Genomic DNA, 25,049 nt, shown 5'->3' on the forward strand with positions numbered 1-25,049 from the left:
CACTGCCCCCTTCCTCAGTCTGTGACTTCTCACCCTCCCCTGCCCCCCAACTCCCGTTCGTGTTTTCTTGCCTGACGGCACTTCCATTTTCATCTTTATTATTGCCACCTTGAAATATGCGAGTTCAAGATGCGTGCTGTACAAAAACTTCTCGTGTTTAATGAACTAGATTTTAATGTTACTCTAAATATAATAAGACTCTAGGCAACATTCGGGGTATGCATGGCAACTAACGCCTCTCAGTTCACAAATGGCATTGTTGCCGGGGCGGGAGGAACGGCAGTGTTTTAACTCATGCTTAAAACGAGCACTTTTAATAACTTCCTCTCAATTCAGTGCTATAATCTTGTGTACTGAGGTGTCGCGCTAAAGAAATGCACTTTTTTGAATTCTGAAGAGACATTATCACACATTTACATCATGTTTAATGGATGATTAAGATGCCGATTATTTTCACAGCTTGCCCACTGGCTCATATATACGCTTGGCTCGTCTCCGGCTGGCTCTACCTGCTAATTAATATATTGGCTCACACACCTCTAACAAAGAGAGATGAATGGCTACATGACAGTGAGCCCAGTAGATGGTAGAGAAATAGACTGGTGCAGACAAACAGACAAAGTCAGTCTCCATTGCCTCACGTCAGAATCATCACTTTCAATAACCTGGAAATCTGCCAGCAACTCCCGCATGCCCCAACCTCATCCCCCTAACCTATTCTTAGCAGAAGCCACAGATTGTGAGCTGTGCCCTGATGGTGCAGAGGAGCACGGCAGAGTCTGTAGAAGCGCTGGGATCCCTAGCCTCTCCAGGCGGGCACCTAAGCCTTCTGGGTGCCTTCACACTCAGGATAAATGAATACATTTTGTTCTGTGCTTTAGTCGCTCCTCTGTGAGCACTGTCTGGTAGATGGAGCTCTGTGTTAATAAACACCTTCAGAGAGGTGGTTGTGTACAAACAAACAACAGCCACAATACCGTACGTTTTGAACGTGTAGTTAAATACCTGCTCATTGAGTGCCTCATTGGCTGATCATTCTTTGGCACCACCAAAATTACATTTGGACACATTTGCTCAAATGTAAAACACTCCCTTCTATAAGTCATTTTACAACTCAGGCTTTGGGGTTCGGTAACCTACTTTGACTGCTGTGTAAAAGAGTAAATACAAAAATTAATGCAATGAAACTAAGCAACCAGTACTGTCTACAACACTGTGGAAACTGACACGCATTCTGGCATTTTGTTTAGTTAATGTCGATTTTCTCATAGATGCGAGTAAAGTACTCTTAATATCTTAATCAAATCTGCACACTTTTAACTAATAGCACCGGGCGGCCTTTGACAACTAGGCAATGAATACATTTTCATGTACCCCCAAAGCCCCCCACCCCCTTGGCAATCTTAATTGCCTCCCAGTGTTTGGGGAATAACCAAGATGCAGGAGAGTAAGTCAAATAGTCTAGAAAATGAAAGAGAAGCCGGAATTCGGATTCACATGCTTTGATCCCGATTGCGTTGGTTAGTCTGTAAGCACTACTTTTATTAATGAGTTTCGCATTAGTAAAGCACCACGGTGTGCATCTGTGGCGACACTTCACCCATGAGGTACGTGCCAAGCAATTGTTGACACAATCCACACGTTGCGTCTTTTTCAATATATTTATTGCGAAGTGCAGTACCTTTCCAAGGGATTTTGCACATTACATACATTCACTTCAAAAATAAAATGTGTAGGTAAAAAACATTGCCATTAACAATTTCAATAGCTCTAACTCACAAATGCGAGACCTATTTGCATTGCAAATGCTTGTTTTAAATTGCAGCTGATGTGGCTCCTGGGATATGTTGTAAGTGTGTTTATTTTTCCCTTTGGTTCATTGCTATCATTCTGAAGCCAGTGCAAAAGAGTTGCTTCCCTAGTTTTGCTGGTTTTGTCCAGTTTTTTCTTATTTTTCATTGATAAGGGCACACTTCCCATTGCCTGTGCATTTTCACCGCTGTTTAGGTCTTTAAATCCTAGATTACGATGTTCATGTCCTTGTTTGTACTCCTGCTCACACTGGGCCGCGCCCGTTACCAGATTCAATGTCTGGTTGGATTGATGGAAGTTTCTTGTCTGTTTATTGGCCCTCTGTTATCCATGTTTTCAACCTCACTGATTGGTCTTGATGAAGTTGCCCTAGTCTCGGAGCTGTGCATTTTTTGACTTTGTTGCCAAGAGGGATCGTTCCTACCCAGTAGGCCTCTTGTTTCCTTCTTTAAGTCCTCAATCAAGGAGCTCATTATTTCTGGGGGCAATTCTAATTTTAAGATTGGGCTACAATGACATGAGTCTTGTCTTCGTGTCAGCTCTACATAGTCTTGCGCTCTCTTTAGTAAGTTATTTGGCCGATCCAGCTTGTTATCAATTCTCGTGATTAAAGTTGCCAGAGATTGTAATATGTTTATTTGAATATCCAGTTTATCAGAATGGAGATGTGCTGCATTGGCCATCAAGTTCAGTGCCTTACTAATGGTTGTTGGATGTCGGAATATGAGGAGAGTGAGGGGAGTGATTCTTCTTCTCCTTCTTATTTAATTTTGATAGCTTCATTATGTTGGTCGATGAAACATGAGCTAGAGAAACTTGAGCACCAACTGGCCAATTAACATCTTTTGCCTTGTTCCTTTTCCGCTTTGGTGTCTCTTAAGGAAGTTGGGCCTTGATCGGGCTCTAAGTTCACATGTGGGTCAACCTGATCCTGCCCAGGTTGTTGACCCTTTCCCTGCGTTTTTTATCTCTGGGCTTAGTGGGATCCTATTTCGCTCTGCAGAGCTATGTTTGTCCTCGTGGGGCTCTGTGCTTCTTTGACCACCTATGGCTTGATCTGATCTTAATTGCTCCTGAGGAGGTACAGGTTGGCACCCCTTGATCGCTGGTGTCAAGTAGCCTCTAATATCATTCTTGCAGTTGGCTGATGTGATGGCATGGACCTGAGGAGGTACTTGATGTTGAAATTGTTTCATTGTTGAATCCGTGGCTGATCAAAGCTTAGGTTTTTCCCGTCCCCTTTTACGAGGATAAAGCACCTAATCTTTTTGTCATTTTGCTGTCTTTTGCAGGCATTGATGTGCTTGCAAATATGCCAATGTAGCGTTTTATTTTGACATGTTCCTCTTATTCTGTGAGGTAATCGCCTTATGCCTCTAGGAGGCTTTCTAATGCTGATTGCTCCATGATCTCCCTTCTACTTAAATCTTAGTGGTTCAGAAGAACTGGACCTTCACTGCCACACCCCTCTCTGTGTTCAATGGGGTTCAAGAGGATTACAGGGAGGGCGCACAAGCAAACAGGAGCAGACTTTTGGGGTTAGTCACCAAGCGCTGGCTTGTGTGTTAATATGTGTAACAGAAACAATGTCTCAATAGGTAGGCTAATAAGTAAACATAGACATATAGTTGCAAACAGAAAGGAACAGGGAGACTCCAAGGTAAGGTTATGTGCCAAGGGGAATATATATTCTCAAAAGAGATATAATGGGAAAAACAGAAGAAGCATTGGTATGAGCACTGTATTCACTCAATGTGGACGTAACCCAAAGGAAACTTCATGCACAAGAGTGCTCGTGACACACAAGGTAGACGGCACTAGTGTGAAGTGACACAGCGATGGACGGCGCAAGGAGAGATAAGTGAAAATATATACAAGGTACTTTTGGTTCATGAATAAATATTTACACAAGTTACAAAATGCTTTTTTACAATTTTTGAACCAGAGTTAGAGCGACAAAAGTTGCGCTGGGGAGTCAACGGCGTTTCGACATGTGGTTGGTTGGGGTCATCTTCAGGACCAGGTTACCGGATTGTTCATGCTGTACAAAAAAGGGGGAGGGAAAGGGAGAAAGTAAGGGAGAGGCAAGAGGGATGTCAGAATGATGGAATTGTACCTGATGTGGGGTCAGAATGAAGATGTAAATGGAGCAAGTGCCAGGTATTGGCGTGGGAAAGTCCTAAACGCAAAAACGGCCCAGGAGTGTATCCTGTGGGGGAGGAAGAAGAGGTAAGGCAAGGTGAGAGCAGTGGAAGAAGGGAAGGGGGATGGGAGGGGTAGGGGGATTTTGGGGGTGGCAGGTGCGCGTGGAAGAGAGTACAGGAAACTCACCAGGGCTGTGGAAACTCAGGGCGCCAACACACCAGGAATAGTGGGTGACGTGCTCTGTAAGGAAAAACTAGTGCATCAAGAGAGGCTGGTAAACGGTGTCAAGTGTGACCATCCAGTATCTGTAAGGCAATCAGAAAAGGCCGGTATAAGAATGCGGGCACTGCGACTGCGGGGGCAGGGTAGGGCGTAGGGGGTTGAAGGGCTCACCTAAGGAGGACCAATGGTGAGAATGGGTCCGTGGAACGAGGGGCGAAGAGTGCCCACAACGGGCATCGCGGACACGGCGTATGGAGATTTGGGTGGCGGAGGCCAATCAATGGTGGGATACCGGCACTGCGAATCATGCGACCGGATCGTGGGGATATAAAGAAAAGGCGTGTGTCAGGCCAATGTTAAAGGCCGATAGGTGGTAAGCGCCAGAAGCAGGGCGGCAGTCTCACCTTGGGAAGTGTAGTAAGTCAATCAAAGAAAGTGAGGTCCGGACTCGATCCTCTGCGGGCGTGCGACTGGGCTCGGCGTGAGTCCGAGTGGGTACTGCTACGAGGTAGTGCAGGTGGAAGAAAGCTTCTGGGAAAGGGTGACATCACGGAGGGGGCGTGACCGTCGGGTGGTGTGTCCAGAGTTAAAGGGCCAGGAGCGTACAGGGTGATATAGAAAATAAAGAGAATGGCTCGAGAAAGAGGGATGGTGGAACAAAAGTGACAATTGTGGATACCCCAAATGGGGACATCAATAGACAATCAAAGGATCTGATTCCTCTGGCAATGTACACCAAGACGCAGATGATGCAAAATATCGCAATGGACAGATGTACTAGGTATACACATGTATAGTATGCATCGTTAATTGAGGCTAAAATGGAAATCACACAAGAAGAGCATGAGACAATAAAATGGAAAGCAAACAATGTGTAACAGTGTACATCATTAGGTCAAGCGAAAAGGCACAGTGTGCCCAAGACAAATACATAAATAAGTATGGTGTAACAATAAGAATCATTAGGTCACGTGTTAGAGGAGTATGACTGGATGGCGTCAGGGAGCTGGCCTGAGGGTCATGTGTATGGAGTGGAGTCAAGCAATCAGTCCCATGAAGCTATGTGTGGGTCGCAGAATTAGTCATTGGCGAGCAGAGGTAAAGTAAGCTATAAGGTTATATCAGGAGTGTTAGAGATGAACGGTATCGTTCCATTCATCCAGTGTGTTGAGACCTTGGTTGACGGTAACTGCAACGTGTGATCCATCTGCATTCCCACTCATTGAGGAGTAGTTGGTAGTTGCCGATTCTGGTGGGGAGAGTCGGTTGGTTAATTACTTGCCAGATCATATCCAAATGACTGTGTTGTTTTTCGAGGTAGTGATCAACAAGGGGGGCATTCTCAGCTTTGCAATGGATGCAGCTTTTATGCTGGATAATCCGCTGTTTAACCATTTGAGTGGTTTGGCCGATGTACACAAGGTTGCAAGGGCAACGTATTGCGTAGATCACATTAGTTGAGCGACAGTTAGTGAAGGTCTTCAAGATGTACGTATGGCCGTTTGATTCAAAGTCCTTTGTGTTAATCATGAGCGCAAATACCACACAATTCTGGCATTCGTAATGTCCAACAACTGGTGGGAGGTCCTATGATGAGGTGATAGATTCTGTGCTGTTTTTTTGTTGCTACCTCTTTTGTAGGAGAACAGAGGCAGTTGTCGGACACTCTAGTAGGAGCGGAGGATCTTGTGTTAAAGCATGGATTAAGATTGTGACGACCTTGAGTCTATCAAAGTTAATATCGAGCCAGGATTACTTTTCTGGTCGTGGCACACCAACACACCTCCCTTTAATATGATATTTAGTCTAACCCGAAAGTAGGAGGGGCACGAGCATGCTCCAACGCTTCACTTTTAGTTGTGTCTTGTGCCAGGTGATCTTGTGACTAACAAAGACTGATAATCTGGTGTCCACTCTCCTGTAGTTACCGCTCCTTTCCCCTCCTGATATAGCCAATGAAACCAGGATGTGACTTTGGACCTCCTGATCACTTGGCTGGGGTGTACTCAGCCCCAAGTGGTCCAAGCTTATCCAAGCTGCCCTGGGGTTGTCCTCCTCCTCCTTCTCTCTGCTCCCCTCGCTGTATCTTGCTCAGCTGCCTCCCTCTGGCCCCCAAAGTTTCAAGGTGAGCATGCTCAGTTAAGGTCCCCTGACTCGGCTGGTGAATGGGTATATGAAAGGGGGCCACAGTGCATTTATTAAAGAAAAAACAGTGTGTTGTGTGGGTATGCACCCCCATTATGGCAGCAAGCTGCACCGGACTAATGCCTGTTGCTTCTGCGGCTACAGGGAGAGGTCCATGCCCCTAGAGCCTTACCTGCACTCCATTGCAACCAAAGCCTCCAAATGAGCTGTGACTCCCAGTTAAGCTCAACCTGGCTCTGCCCGGCTGGTTCGCTAAACTAAAGATGTAAACATCTCTCTTCTTAAACAGCTCCCCAATTTCAATCACATATCTTCTTTTCATTTGATCTTAAGACAGTAGTTCCACCTCAATGTCTAGTTCTCCAGCTCATAGAAACCCAGACACACAAGAGGCCATGTTTCTTCTCCTCTTCCAACTTGATCAGCGCTATCTCTGAAGAAGACCAAACTTGGGCAGCATGACTTTTAACACCAAGTCAGCCATCTTGCCTCAACACATGGTCCACTGTGCTCATTGTCAAAATATTGTAGTTAAAGGCAGGGCCTTCCGATTCGAATCAGTAAACACCAAGCCAGTAGTATTTCCTTTATTTTATATTCAGTCTATATGTTAAAGCCGAAGTATCAGTAACTCCTATTAGAGGTACGTCTTCCCACTAATTAGTTGTAATTAACTGAAATGCTTTGACCCAGCATATAGACCCCAAGCTTTCATACGTCATCACATTCTCACAGCTCCTCTCTCAACATTCTACTGCATGCACACTCACCCCATGCATCACTAACACAACACTTTGCTGCATCTACATTCCAAAATCAGTGGCAGTAGCATAGATAAGATAAGACAATAGATCTTAATCTTTCTGAGACTTTGAGCATGTGCTTACATTTCAGTAATTCAGAATTTTACATAAAGTCTTTGTCCGTCAGGCAGGCTTTTGTTAGTGTAAATAGAGATTACATGCAAAAGCATTCCACCATCATAATGAGTGAGGGTAGAATGCGGCCAACCTTTTCACATTTCTTTGACTTACTCTTTCTCCCACAGTGCATCAGTCACAATGGCTCGCAAGGATGCACCCCCGCCTGCCTTGACAACATCCTGTTATCAACTCTAAATGAAGTAGTCCTAATGTTTTTAATTAAGCAGGATTCGTAAAAAACATAGTAGGAAATTATTGCATACAAATTTTCCCATTCCTGAAAGATTTGTAGAATTTGTACAACCTATGAATTTTTTCCACAACAGCAAATTAACCCTTGGTCACCCTTCTCTTCTCGCATTGGGTCCATATTTGTTGCTTCTCTGTGCTGTGTGTTACATGCCACTCCATTTACTAGTTGTACCTTTGTTGGCCTCGTAGTATTACTTTTTCTTGAATTGGCCCTTCATATTTAAGAAATAAATCAGTAGATCTCAATGTGTAAAGCACACCCCACTGAAAAGTTAATCATCGGCCTCTATTTCTCCTGCATGATTAAAAATTAGAAGGATAGTGAGAAAAAAGATGGGCTCATAGTTATCCTTTTCACAAATAGGTTTCTTTCCGTGGTAACTTTGCATTTCTACTTAATTAACACCTTTTGGGGAACTTGCATTTCTACAGCCCACATATGCTTGGGCTGGAAGCTCACTTCATGTCTTTTAATCTCTAAGATTCAAATACACCCGGAATGACCTGAAATGGTATCCTTGTCTGATCCATCCTGGTTAGATATATAAGACAATCTAAGGTGAGTAGAGACTATCTGTAACAATATCTGCAGCACTATCAATACCAGTGAAATGTATTTGAATTTACATCTCCCGCAAGGTGTAGTGTTCTGGTCTGTAGCAGAAATTAACATGCTATTGCTGAAACTCTCTGACTGTTCCCAGGCTTTTGGGTAGGAAAGAAATCTTTAGCACATACAATTTGGTTTTCTTTAAGGGGGAAAACATCTGACAAGGTTTTCAGTTGATATATTAACATGAAAAAATATTTTAAGATCTTGTCTTTTAACTGTTTTGAACAATATGCCCAGCACGAATGCATGTGATCTGATAATGTTGGATTTATCAAGGGTTATGATGTGTGAAGAGGGACAATTTGTAACTAATAAAAGCTTGTTGATCTAGAATTGTAATAATAGTCTATTATTATTGATGTCTAATGGAATGATCATGTTTTTTAAAGAGAAAGCCATGCGTGATTTGAATGCTTTACTGCCTAGGTTTATTTTATACTGTGCTTGAAACATAAAAAACAATATTGTTGATTATTCTTATTTGTATAATACTGTGTAATGCATACTTTTGGTATAGTTGTTGATATGCCTTTTGTTCAGTCATCTACTGTTCATCTTCTTTTCTTCTTAAAACTCCCTTCATTGGTTTGAAGGATTGGTAAAGTGATGTATAGATTGTTATCACTTTTATTTTCTTTATTGCATGTGATATTAAACAAGTGTTTTTATTAAAAAATATATGTAGCAAAAGCCACTACCATTTCATGTAATTGTGTGAAATCGAATCCAGCTGTACCTACTATCCCTTTCATAATCTACTTTGATAATCAGATAGTTGTACTTTTCATTTTTCTAGGAACTTATGAACTGCGCATTGACCTGCGTGATTTTGAAAATAATTATCACTTTGCCAAATATAGTTCTTTCCAAATTGCTGGAGAGACAGAGAAGTATCAGCTGATATATAAAGCCTTCATTGGAGGAAATGCAGGTGAGGAATTCCATGATTCCTGAAACGGAACTGGGGCCAGCAACCAATATATTCATGTAATGCTAAAAACAAAATAGAAATGGATCTCTTATGTTCTGCAAAAAAGGATTGGATATCTTATGTTCGGCATGACTAAATGCATATTAAAGCTCGGGGGAATGTATATGGCCCAAATATAAAATAAAATACCTGAGACATTTTTCATAAGTCACAGCATTCACACAACTACAGTAGTTTTTTTCGGACAATAGAATTACTGCCTCTGGAAGAACATTAAGGGTCTGATTATGATGGCGGACGGTATTATGATGGCGGTAGGACTTCAGTCTGTACGCCATTGTATCGGGTAATGGAACCGCCTGCCTACCAAGGTGGCGGTCCAACAATAGGCATTACAATGCAACCGCCACCACGGCTGGCTGCTGCCCCCGCCGCAATGTAAAAAAGGGACTTGTTACATATCCCTGCACTAGGTGGCAGGCACCGTGCGGTGCCTGCCACATGGTACAGTGATATGTAGGGGGGCACCATAGGTGCCCCCCAGGTCCCATGTCTAGGGGCCAGGGAGAAGGGGAGCCCGCTACAGGCCCCCAAAGTCCCTTTTCTGCAAGTATTTTAATGGCAGGTTAACCGCCATGTAAAGACTTGTGGAAAGGGACATTGTAATCCCTATGGCGGTGCATGGCACCATTGTAGGGAATACAATTCCCCCTGACACACTTTTTGTCCATAGTCTATTACGTTACCCCAAGTACAGATATGGGCAAAAATACAATCCCAACCAAAGGCCCTGTAAAGCAATATGGGACAAGATTCTAGAGTGCAGTGAATATTATAGTATCCAATACCAAAACATTCCTTAAGCAGCGGCGCTCTCAGGCTCAGCTGAGAGCTAATACTATAATATTCACTGCACTCTAGAATCTCGCCCTATAATGCTTTGCTGGGCCTTTGGTTGGCACTGTATTTTTGCCCATAACTTTGCATGGGGTAATCCTAGAAGGATGGGACCACCATCGAACTGATCAGCATGATATGCTTTTTGTGTCCAAGACATCTGCTTGGTCCTCCCCCTAGGTTAGGGGGAGCCCAAAATCATCACCTCTCTCATTGCCTGATATTTTCAAAGCTCACTTTTGTGAATTGGTTTTATGCTTTTTAGCATGTGAAGGTAAAGTTGTTTTATCAAAGGGTTGTGGTGGGTGCCGTAACTAATTCCTACATGGCAGAGTAAGGATTCGGAGTTTATGCATGAATAATCTCTGCAACCTCCCCACAAGACGATTGACTTCACAAAAACCTTATTGTTAACCAAGTAATGCAACTCCCAACAGCCTCAACAGGTACTTCAACAGTAATCCACACGATTCTAGGTTTTCCTAAATCCTGAAAATATTTTGGGGTGTGAATTGTTAATTAAATTGTACACCAGCATAATATATTACTGCTGTAACTGAGATTGTTGCTAAGAATAACACTTCGAAGTAGCCAGATACAATGCAAAGGCTTCCATAAAAACCTCTTTAGTCATTAACACTCCCAATACGTGTTAAAGTGTCTCAACGACGTTTTGAAATTGAGCATTAATTTGAATCATATTACATCATCTGTGCCCCATTTTTTTATAGTAGGATCCAGATGCAATAGTGCAGTGGAGTGCATATAATATGTATTGGGTCAGTGATTATGCAATAAACGGATTGGTTTGAAAACAGTCAACGATAGCCCAGATTTACTAAGGCTTTCCGCTGGTGCAAAGTGATGCTAAAACTCGCATAGTATTTACTATATAGTCCAAAAGTTGTTTTGCTCAGCAAAAAAACCACTTTGTGCTGCTTTGCCTCTATGGGGTGCTAGTAGGGCGTTACTGAAGTGGATCAATGCAAATACCTACAGATTGTGATGCAAAGCCTGATATACTAAAACAGAAAGACTACGCTTTGTGTAAAAGACCTGCTGGCAGGAGGCATAAACAAGGGGAAAAAGTGTTCATTTCTCAAAACAAAACCAAGGTAATGCATGTGTGCTACAGTGTACATCACACCTCCAATGGATGGAATCCTTCTGAGTTTATCTAGGCTTAGGTAATTTTTACTGGAAAGTTATGCTTGCAGTACAACGTATGCTAGACAGAGCACACTTGCCACAGCACAATGTGTGAGGCTGTGTATCCCGCAAGGTGTTTGTTTGCCAGAGCATGGGATGACAGAGTCATAAGGGTAATCTTTTTATTTTTATTTTACACATGTTATTAATTTTACAAACAAGGTGCGACATAGGCATAAAATACAGCTTTATGTGTAGCATTACAAAAGAACAGTAAGGCAACAATACCAAAAAACATGGCAGAGCAATATTTTGTATTATAGGCTGCGTTGACGTAAGTCTCTCACATTTGGCCATGGTCTGTCTGTGCAGTATTCCAGCTGTATGCCCCTGAGTCCATCCCAAACCTTCAACATTTTACAGTGTTTCTGGGGGCATCCCCTTGCCATATATGTCGGGTGTTCCAATCCCATACAATAATCCATGCCCTTGGCCTTTGTTTCCACGGGGGCTGTGGCATCTTTCTAGGCCTTAGCAATGTCCCGCTTGGCAATAACCCAACCTCGCCAAAGGAGCGCCACTTTGCTATCATGTTCCCTCTAGGTCATCTATGATGTGGAAAAGGATGAGTCTAGGGTGCAGAGGAATATTCATCAGGGCAATCTTAATAAATAGGGCTCCAAAATGTGTTTTTGCCTTGTGCAACAAAGTGCAGCAAGTTTGGTTGCTGCTCTGTGTAGCATAAAAACAGAATTGAAAATCAGGGTCCTTAACTACAAGTTGACTTTGGTATTCTCCAACAAAACCAACTCAAGATATTAACTATCATTGCTGGTGGAACTCTAATCTACATCATAGCTGCCTGGCTGACAATATTTAATACATATCTAGAAAATAGAGCAGGTACTGAATGTGTGACACTCTACAAACCTAAAGCTCTGGTAAGCTTTATAAAACTGCCCCTCTTCTGTTTCAGTTCTCTATGAATGCATAGCGGTTAAAACTTGGCTCTACAGACACAAACTACTTTTTCAGGTCTTTTGCTATAGGATCTTTTTTATTATTCCTCTCCTTTGTACACCGACAGCCTTTTTTCAATTGATTATCTGGGACATAAGTTTCATTTTCTTGGTAATTTTCTGTCTTATGAAATTAAATGAAATTAGGATTTCTAAAGCGCACTACTAGCCGTAGGTGTCTAGGCGTTGACTTCCAGGGGGTGGACCAATGTAAAGAAAAACATCAGAACGGGGTGTATGGCACAAGTAAGTGATAGTACTGAGCTAGTTGTCAAACAGCCAGGTTTTAAAGGCCTTGTGAAAGGTAAGCAGATTTTTTGTGGTTTTTAGTGTCAGAGGCATTGAGTTCCAGCGCTTGGCAGTGGCTATTCCAAAACTCTTGCCTTCTCAGGTAGCTCTTCTGAAATTGGGTACAACCAAATTAGCCTGGGAGGAGGATCTTAACGCCCTTGAAGGGATGTATTGTTGAAAGAGTTGTTTGATCGATTCAGGACCCACAAGATGAAGGGCCTTAAAGACTATGCATAAAGATTTGAACATCACCCGCTTTCTAACCGGGAGCCAGTAAAGTGAGGGGAGAGCCTTGGAGACCGATTGATATTTCAGCATTCCTAAAAGCAACCTGGACGCTGCTTTTTGGACCATTTGGAGCTTGTCTAGAGCTTTCTTGTGGGCAGTCAAAAAAAGCCATTTGCAGTAGTTAATTTTTTATAAGAACAGAGCAGTGATCACTGTTTTACGTAGGTCTTGAGGGATGTAGGGAAAAACTTTCCTAAGTGATTTCAAAATAAAGAAACATGACGAGGTGATGGCATTGGCATGTCCCCCAAAGGAGAGTTTTCCGTCAAATTGGACTTCCAGATTTTTCACCTTAGACACAGGAGTTGGGAGCACACCCGTTTCTTAAGGCCACCAGCTATGGGACCAAAATGATGGCTATTTGGCAAACAGCTGCACTTCAGTTTTATCTGAATTTATCTTCAGTCAATTTTTGGACATCCAACTGCCAATCTGTGACATGCAGTTGTGGAAACGTTCTGCCGTGCTGTCAGGGTTTTATGTGACTGACACTACAATTTGGGTGTCATCAGCATAGGACACAACAGAGAACCCAAGGCCCTTGATCAGAGAGGCTAAAAGGGTAACATACAGATAAAAAAGGGTGGGACTCAACGCCGACCCTTGTGGTACCCCACAGGGAAGAGTGAAAGAGGTGGATCTGTAACCGTTACATTCCACGAACTATGATCTGTCAGTGAGAAAGGATCCGAGGAGCTTGAGAGCGGTACCTCTAATTGCTATCTCGAACAGGCGTTTGATATGAAGTTTATGACTTACCGTATCGAACTCTGCCGTATCATCTAACAGAATTAGGGCAGCGTTCCCTCCTTTATCTAAGGTTGTTCTGATGTATTCAGCAGCTGTGATCAAGGCTGTCTCAGTGCTGTGTTGGCTTCTGAATCCAAACCGGGAGGAATCCAGTAGATTGTGATCCTGGATGAATAGAGAAAGCTCAATGTTTATGGCCTTCTCTATCAGCTTGGCCGGAAAGGGAAGTCGGGAGATTGGCCAGATGTTGTTGGGGTTTTCTGTGTCCAGATTTGGTTTTTTTTAAAAGAGAAAGAATTTATGCAGTGTCCAGGGACTATAGCAGGGGCTAGTTGTAAAACTCTAGGGGGGGCAAGGGTCCAACGGCAACCCCGATTTGATTTGAATAAACAGGTTGGCTACTTGACCAACTTTAAGGGGGTAAAATGTTGAGAGAGTGGTATTCCTGGCAAGAGAGGGCATTATTTTCGAAGAATGTAGCAAGTCTGTTACAAAAGGTGGCATCTGCATTAAGATTCCTGGCTAGTGGGGGTTGCTTAGCTTGAGCACGGTAGAAAATAACTCTTTGGGAGTGTTCAATGCTGAGTTAATTTTGTTTATGAAGAAGTCGGATTTGGCTTTGGTCAACAGTTTTTTATAGCGCAGGAGTTCTGCCTTATAAGGATCATCAGTACTGTAATTCTGCCTCCACTTTCTCTCTAGTCTTCTACATGACTGTTTGGCCAGTCTGAGCTCTTCATTGAACCATGGTTCAGATGTTACTGTTCGGTTATTATTTCTGTGTTTGGCAGGAGCTATAATGCTAATGGACTCGCTTATCCATTGATGATAGTCATCAGTAGGTTGATCAGGATCAGGAGATACTGGTTTATTAGATTCAGTTAGTGTCCTCGTGAGTTGGCCGTCTGAAATTAGGTGCCAAGGTCGATAGCTGGAAGTAGGTGGAATCTGAGGTTCCTCCAAATTGTGGTCCACTGAGTTCAGTTGGAACATTAGAGCCTTATGGTCTGACCATGGTAGCGGTAGAGCAGAGGAAACATGAATAAAACGACAGTCTGAGAAAAATGCCAACAAGGGTATGGCCACCAGAATACGAGGACTCGCAAACTAGTTGTGCCAAACCTTTCAGAGTCAGAGAGGCTATAAGATCCTGAGTGTTTAAGTCATCCTTATTCTCCAGAGGACAGTTAAAGTCACCAAGGATGGTAAAAGCAGAGGAGTTAGCCTCAATGTCCCATGGTGACTTATCCAGATTTAGAAACATATTTCTGGGGCTGAGGGTATCTATAGATCAAGGCACCGTTAAAGGTATATTTATTTGAAAGAGCAATTTTGAAAACCAGGACTTCGCAACAAGGATGGGGTAGGATGTCGAACCTAACCATGAATTTGTCTTTAAAAACAATAGCTAACCCACCGCCTCTGCTCTCTAAGCTATCTAGTCTGATTGATGAGTAGCCAGGAGGGGTGGCAGAGACCAAGTCTGGCCCTGAACCAGCATCAGCCCATGTTTGGGTTACAAAAGCAATATCAATATTAGCACTGTCTAAAAAATCTGCCATTTCCATAGCATGTTTTATGAGTGAGCGAACATTCAACAGAGTGCATTTTATTGTTTCTGCCATGCGTTTCTGAGTACTAGCCACAGAAAGGCTTGGCGAGTGTGTCTTAAACCCATGAGTCTGAGAGAGCAGACCGGGCAAGTTTGGCATCCTATTGCAACTTCAGGGGACAGCGTGGGGCATGGGAAGCGCCGGGCTTTGGAGTTGAGAGTAAGTAGCGCTTCCCTACTATACCCAAGCCACCACGGTGTTGGGGAGCAAACCCGGCAGGGAGGCTGGTGCTGAGCGGGACCGGTGAACGGAAAGGCGCATGCGGACTTGCCCTTGGCACGCCAGCAGTGCGCCCACTGCGCATCTGCGCTGTGGCTTCCATTGAGTAGTGTGGAAGGGTGAGCCAGTCTCAAGACTAGACCGCTGACCCTTCCAAGATGGCGCCTGTGCGTGTGCAAAAGGAAGTGAGGCACACTAAAGCACAACTAATGGCCGCAAGTCAGCCGGGCAGATTAGGTAAGGCGTTTGTTCAAAATATTAAGCGTTTGCTCATTTGTTAATCCATAGTTAAAAATATGCCCCAGTTAAAATAGATGACTCCTGCACCCTGCAACATGCAGCAGTGCAGAAGAACACAACACAGTGCAAACAGTGCAAGCAGAAAAGTAAAATGAGCCTTACGAGGCTTTCGATTAGATTTGGTGTCCCCCAGGAGTCTTAGATATGCTGGCTCATTTTAAACCTGGAGCCCGATTTAAAAAGGCATTTGAATATTTAAAATTATATTCCATGTGCAAATGGCTGAATTTAAGGCGTTGACAAAAGGTGATTTTGCAGGAATTGATCAATTTATTTGTGTGTACTATTACCCCACGTCAGTGTGAATACCATGCAGAGGTTTAGTGTTGGTGGCTCAAGGCATGGTTTGCCCTAAATGTTTGTGAACACACATTAGTTTCCGAACATTCTCAAATGCCCCAGCTGATCTATTTTGAGATTTAAACAAGTCAAGGACGCACACCCCAAAGCGTCATGGGGCTGCAGAGAAAGGTGTTACTTCACGTACTGGAAAAATATTTTCCCAGTGGAAAAAAAGTAAAAAGAAAACAAGGTGAAATTGCACAATGATACTGCCGTTCTATTATGTAGGATTGCCTTCTACAGATGATTCAGTATTGGGGAATTCAACCACTCTAAAAGGTCACTCGGCTTTCCCAGGCGTCTGCCCTGAAATTCTTTAACAGATGCAGTTTTCCAGTCCTACTCTTGGAAAGTTTAGTTAATTCCTACCAAATTGTGTAAAAATCGGACCTCTGCGAAACTGTAATCATGCCACAGTAATCAGAGTAATTTTGGAAATTACATGTTACTCTTGTGACGTGAAATGACTGAAAGTTACACAAATACGCTTGTTTGCGTAACTTTGAGTAATTTCAGACAAAACCCCCTACCCAGCAGCAGGGTAACAGACCGCGAGCTGCTGCTGGCAGCTGCTGTTCCTGTTCTATTGTATTTAGCGCTATTTTCTTAGACCAAACTGAATCCTCGGGTCCATTTTGGATGTGAGGGTGTATTTATGCTAAGAAAATATTCCAGAATGCAGGATTATCCTTCTCGCTTAATTCAGCATAATCTCTAAAAGTTTCACTGTAGTTTTGCGTAGTTACACCGCAGCAAATTAAACAAGTTACAGTCAGTCCTATTAAAAACACATTCTACATGAACCGATAGCTTTGAAGGTATATTTACATTTTTTTTGAATCATTGAAACACAATCAATCATTCTTATAATGCCACTGCTTCTGGCAACATGTCATGAATATCAAACCAAGGCTCATGTTGTATCTCTCAGCTGCCCAGTGAGAAAATAGTGTGCCGCCTCAACACCACCTACAGCCATGAATTGTGAAAAACATTAGTAGCTCTTACTAAAATGGTGATCCTCCCACGGTTCCTATACTATTTCTCAAATCTCCCAATATACATCCCCCCTACTTTTTCCACTCACTAGAGAAACTAGTCAGAGACTTTATATGGAGTAGCACCTGGCACCGAGTAGCTGTTAAAAAATGATATCTACCCACAGACCAGGGAGGTCTAGCGGCCCCAAATTTTGAAAAGTACTACTTAGCCGCTTAATTGCAATGGATAGCTAGATGGCTAGTCGACTGCCAACATGATGACACCTCGACCACGTGTCCACTCTACACGTTACTGCAACTGATAAGGCTATTTCACCCTGATGTGAACACAAGCCGACCGGAACCATTACTACTCAAGGTAGCGTGTAAATGCTTTAGCAGGAGTCTATACTTAATCCGACATATCACGCCATACGCAGCAGCATTACCCTTAGAAGGAACGCCTAGGGGTCAAACAACAATTGCAGAAGCTGAACTGCGGAATTAAGAAGGAGTTGCTTTTCTATAATGGGCTCCTCTCAGGTTACAGGCTATCCCCGATGCCCACTTAAATGCTCTCCAGACAGCCCACTCTAGATTCTGCTGTAATTTTTGGGATCCAAATCAGAAAATTTGCATTTGTCTGATCTTTGCATTTTCACCTTCCAAAAACAAGAATCAACCATTTTATCATCGCATCAAATGTGTGGGGCCAACAGACCTTTGTTGGACTTCCTGCTTTAGTAATGCTACCTCTTAAAAGTGTTCACCACTCAGCAGCAGTGGCCGCTCCTCCACCATGGCTGAGGAGCGTCACCCCCCCCAGCACTTTTAACAATGTGAAAAATAAAACTATAATAAAACAGGTTTAAACCTCGTTTTATTATCATTTTATTTTTCACTGTGCAAGGCATGGGGGCAGGGCCGTGGTGGTGACAGGCTGGGGGGGGAGTGCTGGGCACTGCCTTCCCAGCGCATGTGGGTTTGGCCGGTCGTCTCAGGCCAGCCAAACCCACATGCACAGTGACGCTCTCTCCAATTGCTGGGGTTGGAGAGAGCAGGCACAGGCTCCCAGTCTGTTCTGGAGCACAAATCATCAGTGCTCAGGACAATCCTGAAGCTGCTTTCATGATGAGAAATGATGAGTGGAAAGGAGAGGGCAACAGAAGAGCATGTCACGATCCTAAAGGCAGCCGGTAAGTTCTTTTTATGTTTTTTTCCATTTGTCTCCATGGTTCCTCATTCCTTCCCCTTCCCCACCACTTCCCCTGTCCCTCCTCTTTTCCCCAACACAAGCCGCTCCTGCTCAGCAGGTCATTCAGTTTTTGAGTCTCTCAAATTTGATCGCACCATAATTCTTTTTCAGTTACACTGGTTGCCTTTACATCTTTTAAAAATATATTCTTCATTGCTTTCAGTGCATCTTGGTCCTGGTTTTTCCAGGGTATTTGCCTGAGAAATTGAAGTTCTCAGGCAGGAATAGTGGTACCAGGAGATAATATTTTGTTTTGCTAAGAAATTTCCAGATTCGATAGACGTAATTTGTTATCATAAGCTTTCTCATCTGCAGATCCTTGGCTTTGGAGCTCTCTCTTCACAGAGTGCCACTCTCATACTGTTCAGTTAAAAGTTACCACCCTCATAGTTTGGTAGCTGGAAGTGTCATTTACATTTTGATCAGTCAACACTGGAGCTATTGGTTCTTGTAATTGGCAGTCATGACTTATGAAGTTTGTCCTCTCGACAGACATACAGATGTTTCATTGGTACAGTAGTTTTATAAATCCACTCTGGGGGGACCTCTTTTACTGCTTTCTGTTTAGATTTCCATTGTTATATACTGTGCCCTCGTTGAAGGGGATTCGTTATAGACAAGGCGGTTTAAATGCTTTTAAAAGTGTTGGCAGAATTCAGAACTAATATGTCCTTGAAAGACCACAAAAATGTTTTACATGGTGTATATTTAATCAAGCCATGGCAAAGTCAATAAGTCCTTTTGAGGTCGAGCAAAACAGCGCTTGCACTGTCGCTTAGCTACCTGTTGTATATGTTTTGGAAGTTGGACTTAGCCCATTTCTTGTCCATTGCTTTCCATTTGTCTCTGTCCGCGTCCTTTACAAATCCTTGGTTACTAATGGGCAGTTGGTCCTCTTTTAGCCCTCCTTTACATTTCAGGTTTCCTCCAATGCAGCACTGGGTTTTTACGCTTACAATGTTCCTCTCCTCCTTCAGGCACTACTTTTCTTCTTCTTGTGTTCCCTGATTCAGTGCAGCACAGCTTCACGTCGGCCGCGCTTTCCATTGTCCAAACTGTATTTATTTTAAAAAACGACCAGTCCCCCCAAGCTGGAAAACACCAGCTGTTGTTTTCCATCGCTGCAACGCTGCCGGTCGCAAGGTCAATGATTAGTTTTTAGGTCTCGCCTGAGCCAGCGCATGCGCTGCTCTGCGAGACATTTAGTAAGTGGCTTTTAAAAGTGCTGCTACACGCTTTTGCTGACCTAGCGCTTGCGGTTACGCACGCGAGCACGCGCGCAGCCGCCAGCTTTCAGCGCCCGGTCAGGCGCCATCTGGCTTTCCTTTATGGCTTTCCTTTGTCACGCTGATAGAGATCAGGGTATCTAAAATATGCCCACTACCATGGATAGAGTAATCACACAGTTACACGCACATACATTCATCATACGCTAGGGCCCATTTCACTAACATACACTCAAATACTCTACCAGCAATAAACCTGTGGAAAGAAAACACCTAAACACCCTGCATCAATATCAGGTCGATCAGATCTGGTTTTGTGACTGTCCTAATCAATAACATAATCTACACAACATATACAATAATGATCAAAAATATAAACCCAATAATTGACAAGAAAGAAAATTCAACACCATGTTTAAAATTATATTGCTTTATCTAAAATTAGTCAAAGTAAAATCAATCAGAATAAATCATTTCTCATAGTTACCTATTCTAACTAAGTGTCAGAACGGGTCAGGACAAGTCTCTCGGTAAAGTCTCTCAAGATGAAGTCCTCAGCATCGATCCTCAGCAACGCAAACTCACGCAGCAAAGGTAAAATGGCAAGTGGCAAAAGGGTGGCAAGAACCCTCTCTAAGATAACAGTTTTTATAGTAAAAATTACAATGGAAACACACATTAAGTTTGCAAAATACACTGAATCACTGAGCAGAGCGAGAAGGAAAGGATGCAACATTGCAACATTTGTGAACCTCCGCTCAGGAAAAATACACATAGCGAAAACTACGGAACAGGAACCAAGAAAATAAAACATGTATCACATTTAATCCGGCTTCTCCTCGGCCATCGAGCCACAGTTCAGAGTTTCCCTCTAAGGCTCCTTTGTTTTTCAAGATTGCCAAGGACACTTTCACTTCTCTTGGAGAACTCCCAAAAACTGCTGCTGTCCTCATGGAAAGTTTCATTCAAGGACCATGGTCAGTCAACTTCAAGACCATTTCCAGCAGGGGTCTCCCTCGTCACGTCTTTCACATATTCACTCGAGGCCAGGCTCACAAAATCAGTCATCATGGACTAGGCCTCCATAGGCCACAATAGACCATCTCAATTAAAAGAAATAAGAACAACGTTACTACAACATAATGATTAAACAGTGTTAACCCCACTAATACCCTTATGTGTATGCATTTATCTAGCTCTCGCAACATAAAAAAGCATTAATTCAGACAGCGTTTTGTGCTCAAAATAAACAGCACACAGCAACGTTTAAACATGAAACTTGCACGTTATTTTTTAGAAAACAGAAACAGCACACACATGCTAACCCTCGTGTAACTTTCTCTTATGTTAAGACAAACGGATTGATTAATAAAAACACACTTGCACAAGACAAATAATTAATTTGTTATTTATTAATAATTAATAAAACGCATAGACATACTAGAGCTTCAAAAGCCCCTGAATTTTCTAAATGAAAACTCTGCTCCAGCAATCCCCCCTTTGGTGATTTTATCACCAAATAAACCAAAAAAAAAAAAATTAGTGAAAATTTAGTCCCATTTTAGGAGAAATCAGAAATGTCTTTTCCCCTTACACAACATTAAACACCAGTCACTCTTTCATCATCTCTCTTTGTCTCTAAATAAACACTCTCCCTCAATTCTTCTAGTTCAATTTCTTGAGGTTCTCTTTTCAATCTTTTGTTTTTCTTTTCCTTATTCAATTTCTTTTTCCCTCCCCTGTTTTTACAACACACACACACCAATCTTATTATTAATAAAGCCACAATTATACAAGACAAGGGAAACAATATTCTACCTATAATTGTACTACCTATTTTTGCAATAAAATCCTTAACAGCTATCATTTTATTAGCTATTTTAGTCCACAAACTCCCAGCTTCAAGTGGTACTAATTCTTCATGCAAATCAGTAATATTTTTGATATAGACCTTTAGGTCTTTACTTTCGTCAGGAATGTAAGTGCAACAATGTTGAACTTTCAATATTCCACAAACTCCACCCTCCTTGGCCAATAGAATATCAAGGGCAAGTCGATTTTGCATAGACATGGCACGTACGGCACTTAATTCCGTATTCACCAAAAGAAACCCTCCTGCGGTATTTGTCGATAAGCGATCAACCACTGTGGACAGTTTCCGAATTCCATAAGCATTTAAAGAAATTCCCACTGCTGGAATCAAAACCCCAAAAATATCACCCACAATTTCAGACCAAGTTTCTCTCTTAAAACGTGTTAATAAGTTAATATCTTCTACATCTTTTATTTTATCTGTATGAAAAATCTTAGGAAAAACCAGGCCCACATAACATGTGCCATACCAATGGTCAGGAAACTTGTAATAAGCCTTGTTCCCACAAACATAGTACACTCCTGGAAAAATTGTATCTTCTCCACCTCTGAAACCCCAACCTGTCGCAATGAAGTATGTATCATGGCACTCACTAGTTCCCACAAAATATGTATCATATTGGGATCTCCTTCTGGTAATACAAAGTTTACCCTTCTGCGGTGCATCTAGAGCTAAAGTTGGACTAGCCCCATTTCTCAACTCTTTTCCCATCTCAATGTCCCAAATTGTCTCACTCACTTCATATTTTCCCCCTTTCTCATGCATGCTCATTCTCCTTTCTTCTACCATATCCAGGAAAGCTCTCTCCTCTTCTTTCAAACTGCAAGTTAAATTATTCTTAAAAATGTAATCTAATGTTAATCCTTTTTCTTCAATAAAAATCTCACCAAAAGTGTTAGCTTCTTTAGCTGGATTCAGCTCTTTGTTCATTGGCAAGTGCCCAGAAATACTATCTCTGTTATACATCTTATAATCTACTTTCCCTAACAAATAAAAAACACTACTTAAAATACTACAGGAAATACCATATGTAGCTGGTAAATGGTGATAAGTAACACCCTCTGAGACGGATGCAGGTAATTGCATACAGACGTAGCAATCCCTTACTTCCATTGTCTTCACATATTCATATAACAGTTTAGAAAAAACATTACTAGAAAAATTATTAATTGACCTATCTTTATGTATGTAACTACTACTTCTAATTGGAACTACTTTTTGTGAATCCTTCTCTACATTAGTCACATTCTCTATATTCATTCCAAACTCTACTCTAAAAGTAACTAATAAAACTAAAACACCCCATAGAAGCATTAATAATCCAGTACAACAGCAGCACATTCTACACCACCTCTTAAAGAAGGCACATCTATTTCTATTATCCTCTATGTTAGCCATTTTAGTTTAGCCTCTACTATTCCACTACTGTTTGAACTTCTTCAATTCTTCAGCAATTCTTCAGCTTTCAGTTTATCCAAATGATCTCTTCGTTCACTTGATCCAAGTGAATCTTTCTTTCACTCAGTTTGGATACTTATCATTCTTCACTTCAATTTCTTCAACATCAAATTGTATTAGATCTCCAACGTCAAGATCCTCAGTACTCGACTCTTCTCCAATGTCAGTTAAGAGTACTTTCAGAATATCACCAGTATCTTCCTCAACCACTTCTCTCAAGACCACTTCCGGATTATCTCGAGTCACTGTTTCTTCTTTTCCTCCTTCAGACAGTGCCACATAAGACCATTCCGGTGATCTGTACTTTTGGTTGGGTCTTCTTACTCTTTTTATTTCCACTGGTTCGTTTGACTCCTTTGATTCTTCTCCTTCAGCTTTTGAACTTTGACTCGAAACTTCATTCACTTGTTCAGCTTTCGATGAATTTGCTCTTATTACTCTGTATCTCAGCCTCTTAACTCTGTTGTTAGGCCAACGATCTCCTCTTAACACCTTTTTCGGCTTTATTTCTTTATTACTCCTTTCTCCAATCCAAGTTCTCTTTCTCAGAACTCGACCCTCTGTTTGTTCATCCTCATCATCTGTTTCAAGTGCCTCTTGTTTCCGTTTTCCAGCAGCTTTCTTCTTTTCCACAGATCTTTTCACCACTGTTTGAGACTTCCCTACTCCTGTCCCTCCTCGGGTCTCCGACACGCAATCTTCTTGCTGTCTACTTGTCCCTTCACCTAGCTCCTCATGAATGTTCCCTACACCTCCTCGGGGGTTTTCCGCAATCTGTCCCTCTCTATCTTCTTCTGACCCTACTTCTTCAAGTATAATCTCAAGTGGTTCTTCAATTTCCTCCTCTTCTGATTCAGGAGTAGTCTCTGTGTGATTTCTTTTTTCTTTTCTTTTTCCTTCACTGCTGTTTGAAACTTCAGGCTCTCTTACAGAATCTGATCTCCTCTCTGATACTCGCAGTGATTCTCTTGAAGCTCTCTCTGCTTCTTTTCTCACTGATTCCGTATCTTCAGTATCTTCATCATCACTGGAATCTGACTCTTCAAAATACTCTTTACCAGTCCCTTCTTTTGGGTTTGGAACTCTCAGAGTATGACTTGCATGTACCCAGTGCTTCACTCCAGCACACTTTACTGCAGTCGTCGTAGTCAGAATAACTTGTCTTGGCCTTCCCCACCTTGGAATCAAGCAATTTCTTCTTCTGTGCACCTTAATCCTCACCCAGTGTCCTGGACTCAGATCATGAGCTTGCTTCTTCTCAAGTGTGGTAGCTTCTTCTCCAACCTGGTGAAACACAGAATGAACTGCGTCAGCCAGGCCTTTACTCTAATCCAAAATCATGTCATCAGTTATTGTCACCAACTTATTGACAGGCACGAATGCATGGCGCATAGCACGTCCCATGATTATCTCGTGCGGACTCAAACCAGTAGTTCTATCTGGAGTAGATCTCATTGTCATCAGAACTAGAGGCAAAACATCTGGCCATTTCATGCCAGTGGCTAAGCACATCTTTCCAATCCTATTCTTGATTGTGCCATTAATCTGCTCAACCACACCAGAAGCCTCTGGTCGGTATGCACAATGTAGCTTCTGCTGTATTTTCAATGCTTCACAAATCAAACCCATGAGCTCATTCTGAAAGTGTCTACCTCTATCAGACTCAACTGTAACTGGAAACCCGTACCTAGGAATCAACTCCCTCAACAGTAACTTTGCCACTGTTAATCCATCATTTCTTCTAGTCGGGTAAGCTTCCACCCACCTTGAAAACAAACAGACTACCACTAGAACATACCTCAGTCTGTTCACTTGGGGCATTTCAATGAAATCAATCTGCATTCTTGTAAAGGGACCTCCTTCTCTGCCTATTGTTCCCAAACTCACCACTGTCTTTTTCCCAGTGTTAAATTGCTGACAAACTAAACACCTTTGACAGATGCTCTCTGCAATTGTCCTGAACTTTGCATTGTACCAGGTCTGTTTAAACGACCTAACCATCGCGTCTCTTCCCAAATGTCCCTGGCCATGATACATCCTTGCCATTGACGACAAGATTGAGTTAGGCATCACTGGTCTGCCATCTCTGTAGACCCAAACATGGTCTGTTTCTCTTGGAGCACATCCTGCCTTAATCCAATCTTGTTTCTCTTCATCTCCTGCCTCATCTTGTAACTGTTTCACTTCATCCCAGGTCTCTAGGACATTAGTAAACATCACAGAAAGAAAAGACATTTCCCCTTCTCTGTCCCTGTTAATGGACTGATTTGTCTTGGCACAGTACTGCGCAACATCATTGGCGTACCTGTTTCCAATCGTTATAAAATCCTCCCCCTGACCATGGGC

General features: G+C 42.4%; 1 protein-coding gene across 1 annotated transcript in view; it reads left to right on the top strand.

Annotated features, from left to right (window-relative positions):
- Nucleotides 1-25,049, top strand: part of LOC146868565 (ficolin-2-like) — a 426,529-nt gene that overhangs the window by 252,130 nt on the left and 149,350 nt on the right. Inside the window, exon 9 of the mRNA XM_085611308.1 lies at nt 8,909-9,043. Within this exon, the coding sequence (XP_085467434.1) occupies nt 8,909-9,043 (135 nt within the window). The remainder of the gene's footprint in view (nt 1-8,908; nt 9,044-25,049) is intronic.

Source organism: Triturus cristatus, chromosome 1_2, assembly GCF_964204655.1.
Source record: "Triturus cristatus chromosome 1_2, aTriCri1.1, whole genome shotgun sequence".
In the NCBI taxonomy this organism is placed as follows: domain Eukaryota; kingdom Metazoa; phylum Chordata; class Amphibia; order Caudata; family Salamandridae; genus Triturus; species Triturus cristatus.